Source organism: Arachis hypogaea, chromosome 14 (genome assembly GCF_003086295.3).
Source record: "Arachis hypogaea cultivar Tifrunner chromosome 14, arahy.Tifrunner.gnm2.J5K5, whole genome shotgun sequence".
Lineage (NCBI taxonomy): Eukaryota > Viridiplantae > Streptophyta > Magnoliopsida > Fabales > Fabaceae > Arachis > Arachis hypogaea.
This window is the reverse complement of record NC_092049.1, coordinates 125,934,119-125,939,047: the sequence shown is the minus strand read 5'-3', so window position 1 is coordinate 125,939,047 and position 4,929 is coordinate 125,934,119. Positions and strand designations below refer to the sequence as shown.

At 35.2% G+C, this 4,929-nt stretch overlaps 1 protein-coding gene across 2 annotated transcripts; it reads right to left on the bottom strand.

The window, feature by feature from the left end:
- LOC112744023 (F-box protein At4g00755) lies at positions 1-4,692 on the bottom strand. Of its 2 annotated transcripts, none has more exons than XM_072214862.1 (6): positions 4,130-4,692; positions 3,568-4,017; positions 2,004-2,423; positions 1,768-1,907; positions 1,035-1,153; positions 1-677 (listed from the first exon to the last, which is right to left on the bottom strand). In XM_072214862.1, exons 2-6 carry the CDS (start codon positions 3,695-3,697, stop codon positions 383-385), a joined length of 1,104 nt encoding a protein of 367 aa, XP_072070963.1. In that variant the 5' UTR covers positions 3,698-4,017; positions 4,130-4,692; the 3' UTR covers positions 1-382. The 2 variants fall into 2 exon arrangements, with proteins under 2 accessions (XP_072070963.1, XP_025649268.1); XM_025793483.3 differs by having other exon boundaries at positions 3,568-3,776; positions 4,371-4,692.
- Between the last annotated feature and the right edge of the window lie 237 nt (positions 4,693-4,929).

The window sequence follows — 4,929 nt, the reverse complement described above, 5'->3', positions numbered from 1 at the left end:
TTTTGTTCCATCAAACTCGTCTTTGGATTTGATCAACTAATGTAACATTGACTTTCATAAGATTTGGAAAGATTTTTAAACCAGAGAGAAGTACTATAAACTTGTACCACTCCCACCACTATATCTACAAAGAAAATTCTGTAATAAAATTAGTTTAAGCAAAGACATAAACCTGTAGCTTCTCAAGTCAGAGCATAAAATATTACACAAAAGGGAAACAGTGGAAAATAAAAAGGGGTTTTCCATGCCACCATAATCATTCTTCAATCTTCACCTATAATATGATTCTTTGCACATCTCCTTATTTGTTATGGCAGGGGATTGTTAGACACAAAAGAAGAAGAAGAAGAAGAAAGAATAGGAGTATTTGTTCCAAGGAGGATCAAAGTGCATATTCTTCTTCAATGTCATCAACTTCATATTCATCTCCATCCCAATCATCTTCCACAACCACCCCTCCCATATGTCCGCGCAGTATAGTCACAATCTGTGGGAAATCTCGCAGTCCCCTCACCATGAAGTTGTCGTACATTCCCGCTGGCTCATTCTCAAACGCCATCAGGGTTTGACCCCTAGCCAGGTGGTCGCTTTTCAACAAGAACCTTCCAGAGGGATCCAGTATTTCAACATTGAATGCTGGAGATAACGAGCACCCCACAACTTGAACATAAGAAACACTGCAATCACATTGTTTACTTCAAGTTAGGAAGTTTACACAACCATAAAAACTATTTAACGGTTATGCTAGTTGCTACTCCCTCGTTTTAAAATAAGTGTCGCTTTCACTTATTAGGTTCATTGAAAAGTTAAAGTATCTAGCTTATCTGGACTCGTTAACTTTTCAATGAACCCAAAACGCGCGACACTTCTTTCAAAACAGAGAGAGTATATAACAAGAATAGCATTAAGTATGCATATGCTATGATTATGATAATTCCAACTTCGGAGTAAAAAATGTTCCACTAGGAAGTCAAATGTGCAACAGTAGATATCGAAGAGATAAAAGAGAAAATGTAATAGTTTAAGGATCGCACCAAATATATAGTAGACCATCCATTTCTTGCCTCTGTACCCTTCCCAAAAGCTCAATCTGCAAGATACCACCAATACAAAGCACAGGTTCCGGAAGCTTGAACTTCTGTAACCGGTTTTCCTGTTCACAAGAAAGAGAAACTGTTATGAATAAGGGCATGTGCTAAAACTTCTATTAGAATTCAATTATAGAAAGTTAGTATTAAAATCTTAAGAAAACTGGGAAAGGAATAGTAACTAGGGAAAAAGAGGGGGTGAAAAGCAACTAGGCTAGCTCTTCCTGTGGCTAACCCACTTTTCTCCCACTCAATTCTTTCTAAAGTACACTTCCGTAACTGTGCATCTAACAGTTCATAGAAGATTATTTATATGACACGTTACACAAGACTAATATGATTTAGAAGTCCATCAGAACTAAAGTTGAACGCTGACAGCACTTAGCAAGCTCATTTGCAGAAAGACGAATGAGGTGTCACACAAGGTCCACAACCTACGAAAAGGGCTACAAGTACAAAGTTATGATTGTTTTGGTAGGGGGAAATCACATAGCAGCTCTAGCTGGAACTCACTCAGCCTTGAGAAACTTATGCTCATTGCTCAATGACATTAACAGTTATCCTCAGGGCAAATCCCGAATCAAATGATTCTTAGTCTTAGAGTCTTACACACATAATCTCATTGTCCAATTTACTTTATATGGAAACTAGCTAAGATTCAAGAACTGAAGTTACATACCTGACTCATTGGAAACACAGGTGATGTGTAGGTCCATACGAAGTTATCATCAGTTGAAGCATCCAACGATGATTTACAATGACCCATTTTAAATCGAACAGATTTTGCCGAATATATAGGTGAACCTATCTGAAAGTGAGCTGCGAAATCATAAATAATCTTGTGAGTAAAGGGGCACATTGAAATTAAGTAAATGGACCAAACACATAGTTTTGAAAACTTCAAGGAGCGCCAACCTTGGAAAGGCTGTATATTAATTTCGGAAATGACACAAATTTGAGAGAGCAACTCATATGTCAGTGTCTCAGGCACCCCAGGATTACTTTGTCCACTACTTGACCAATATGAATATCTCCCAGAGATGTTGTCTCGCGGCTCTAAAGTGTTATCAATGCTCTCTTGAGGGAAATTATCAGTGCTAGATGCACCAATTGTCCTAGCAATGCAGTTCGTGCCAACGTATTCTGTTGAAGCTCTAGCTAAGTAGGCATAGACTCTATGTTCTCTCTCTAGAGCTAGCCATTCCATAGAGCTGCTAGATCCAACCTCTGCATGATCCTTCGCTCCATGTTGATTCAGTTCAACAACACGCTCAAATCTAGATAATTGAGGAAACATTCTCATGCATAGCTGCTTACAGAGACCATTTTCAATAACTGCAAATAATAATATAAGTGGTTAATTAACCAGTGCATTGAATATTTAAATGAATTTTATCCATTGACAATGAGAATCTCAAATGTGACAATAATGCTCTTTAATGATGAATCAAGAAATTCAATTAAATACCTTTCATATAACATTAACATAACAAAGGACTGATAGCTAAAACAATGAATAAATATCCTCCTAAATTAAACAAAGTATGCAGCAAGTGCAAGCAAATTTTAGTCCAAGCAGTTACAGCTGGAGGTGTAAATTTTACTTCAGTCCTTCAAGATATTTATAATATCGTTATCGTTAACCCAAATAACTTAAAGGAGCCTAAAAGGAAAGTGAGTATATCTCTAAGGGGTTCATAAGAAAGGGGATCCCAGCACTTCACTCTATGTTGACAAAGATTCCAGTAAGAACTTGTGCCCAACAAAGAGCATATCACTAGTATATATCTACTTTATTCTTGTCATAATTAATCTTCTAAGTTAACCTCTTTTCAAGTTGAAAGGAAACCATGTTAAGTGCTTACACAAAATTCCTGCACCATTTCAAAAATTAAGCAATACTAGATCAAAGGCAATAATATATAAACAAATAAGTGTTTGTATAGCTGTAGTTTGGCCTCTCTTTCAAAATTACTATCCATGACCTAAAAATGAAGTAATGATGTAAATTATAAACATAATCCAAAAATGATGTAATCTTTACAATAAGGGGGAAGAAAATAGATACACAAGGATGAGATTGATTTAGCAGCAGGAAACTAAACTCCATCATTCTCCAAAATACCATTTAGTGTTTGTATATATACTTGTGGAATGTCTTTCCAAAATGTGGAAAACTAAATTACAAGAAAAGGAAATGGAGAAGATACAAGTTTCCAAAAATATTTCTATCAGAATAGGTCAATGTAGCTTCAAAAGTGCAAAGGTTAGGAATCAATATTAGGTTGGACACTTCTAGAACAAATATAACAGAGCAGATATCATAATTTGGGATGACAAACAATCAAATGCCAAAAAAAATAATGTGAATTTCATAGATGTATTATATATATCTCTCAAGCAACTAACTTTCCACTTCTCATGAAATTGAGGCATCAATTGAAGAACAAAAAGCACACTTTGAACATGTATAACTCACCATAGTGTCTCCAAGACCGTGAGACACAGCTCACGCGAACAAGGTCAGTGGGATCATCGAGACACATCAGTATCTTGAGGGAAGTGTCCAAATCAAGGTAACTGAGAAAATCCACAGAGTACTCCATCATGGACAAGATAGGAGGTGCACAAGCGAGTGAACCAACAAGAAGTCAACAAGCTATCCTTTCAATTTTCAAACCTGAAAAACTGAAATGGCACACAAAGGACAATTCTCAACAGTCAGCATTGTTAACTTCAGAATGAATCAGAAAAACATCCAAATAATTATATTATTCAAGGGAGAAAAATAACGACAATGACAAAACTTATTTCCCGGACTATTTCTTCTGGGTCTAATTTGTTTCTGCTCATGAAAGCTTGCCACAAAAATTAACATGAAATTCACAACCTCAACCAAGAAAAAGGGAAACTTTTACTCTCCTTAATCCTGAGACATATAACACAGAAATGGGGAACAACAACTGGCTGAGAAATTCGCACTAATCAGGAGAATCATTTCATACTATCACCAAAAACGAAGAAATGATTGAATAACTTACAAGGAAGCAAAACCTGATAAAATCAAAGAAATTGAGTAATGGGGCGTGGAATTCAAGCAAATGGGTGTCAAAATCCGTCAAAAATAACAGAAAAAAGGTATAATTTGCAAAAATGAATTAAAAGTAAAAGTAAAAGGAAGAAGGAAAAGATAACGAAAGGGAAGGGGAAAAGGAAGAAAATTGAGTAAACGGGGTGTTGGAAAATGAGGAAAGAAAGAGAAAGAAGATCGAAAAATGTCACCTTTGACGAATATTGAAAGAGGGTGTAGAGAAGGCCGAGGATGAAGAATGAAGAGCGAAACCCTAGAAGTAGAAAGAAGAAGAAGGAGAAAGCAGAGAAGGGGAAAAGAGAGAGAATTAAGAAGAAAGGGACAGAGAGAATGGGATTGATTGTTAAGGGTAAGTTTTTTGTTGGTGGTGGCGATGGTACGAAGAAACGAGTTACGACATACAAAACCATTTCATAATTACACACACACACTATTTGAGAGGAGAAGAGCCATAATAGCTACTCAATCATTTTCATAAAACAAATAAAAAAAAATCATAATAACAACGATAATAAAAAAAAAAATTTCCCTAACCTGTGTCTTTATTGAAAAGCAAAATATTTTTAGTTTTTAATATTTTTGTAATATGTTTATTGAATAAATTTTTTGACCGTAGATAACTTTAACAAGATGCAAAATTCCAATAATAATATAATTTGAATTTAATTTAATTAGAGTTATTAAAACAAATTATATCTTGCAAAGGAAAATAGATAAATTTATCCAATAAAAATATGACTAATTTAAGAG

Excerpts from the sequence above, each read along its gene's own strand:
- LOC112744023 (XM_072214862.1), bottom strand. The coding sequence starts at position 3,697 with ATGATGGAGTACTCTGTGGATTTTCTCAGTTACCTTGATTTGGACACT. Across the intron at positions 1,154-1,767 it reads CTGTGTTTCCAATGAGTCAG|GAAAACCGGTTACAGAAGTT; the intron begins GTATGTAACTTC and ends TCTTGTGAACAG. Across the intron at positions 678-1,034 it reads GATGGTCTACTATATATTTG|TGTTTCTTATGTTCAAGTTG; the intron begins GTGCGATCCTTA and ends ATGTGATTGCAG.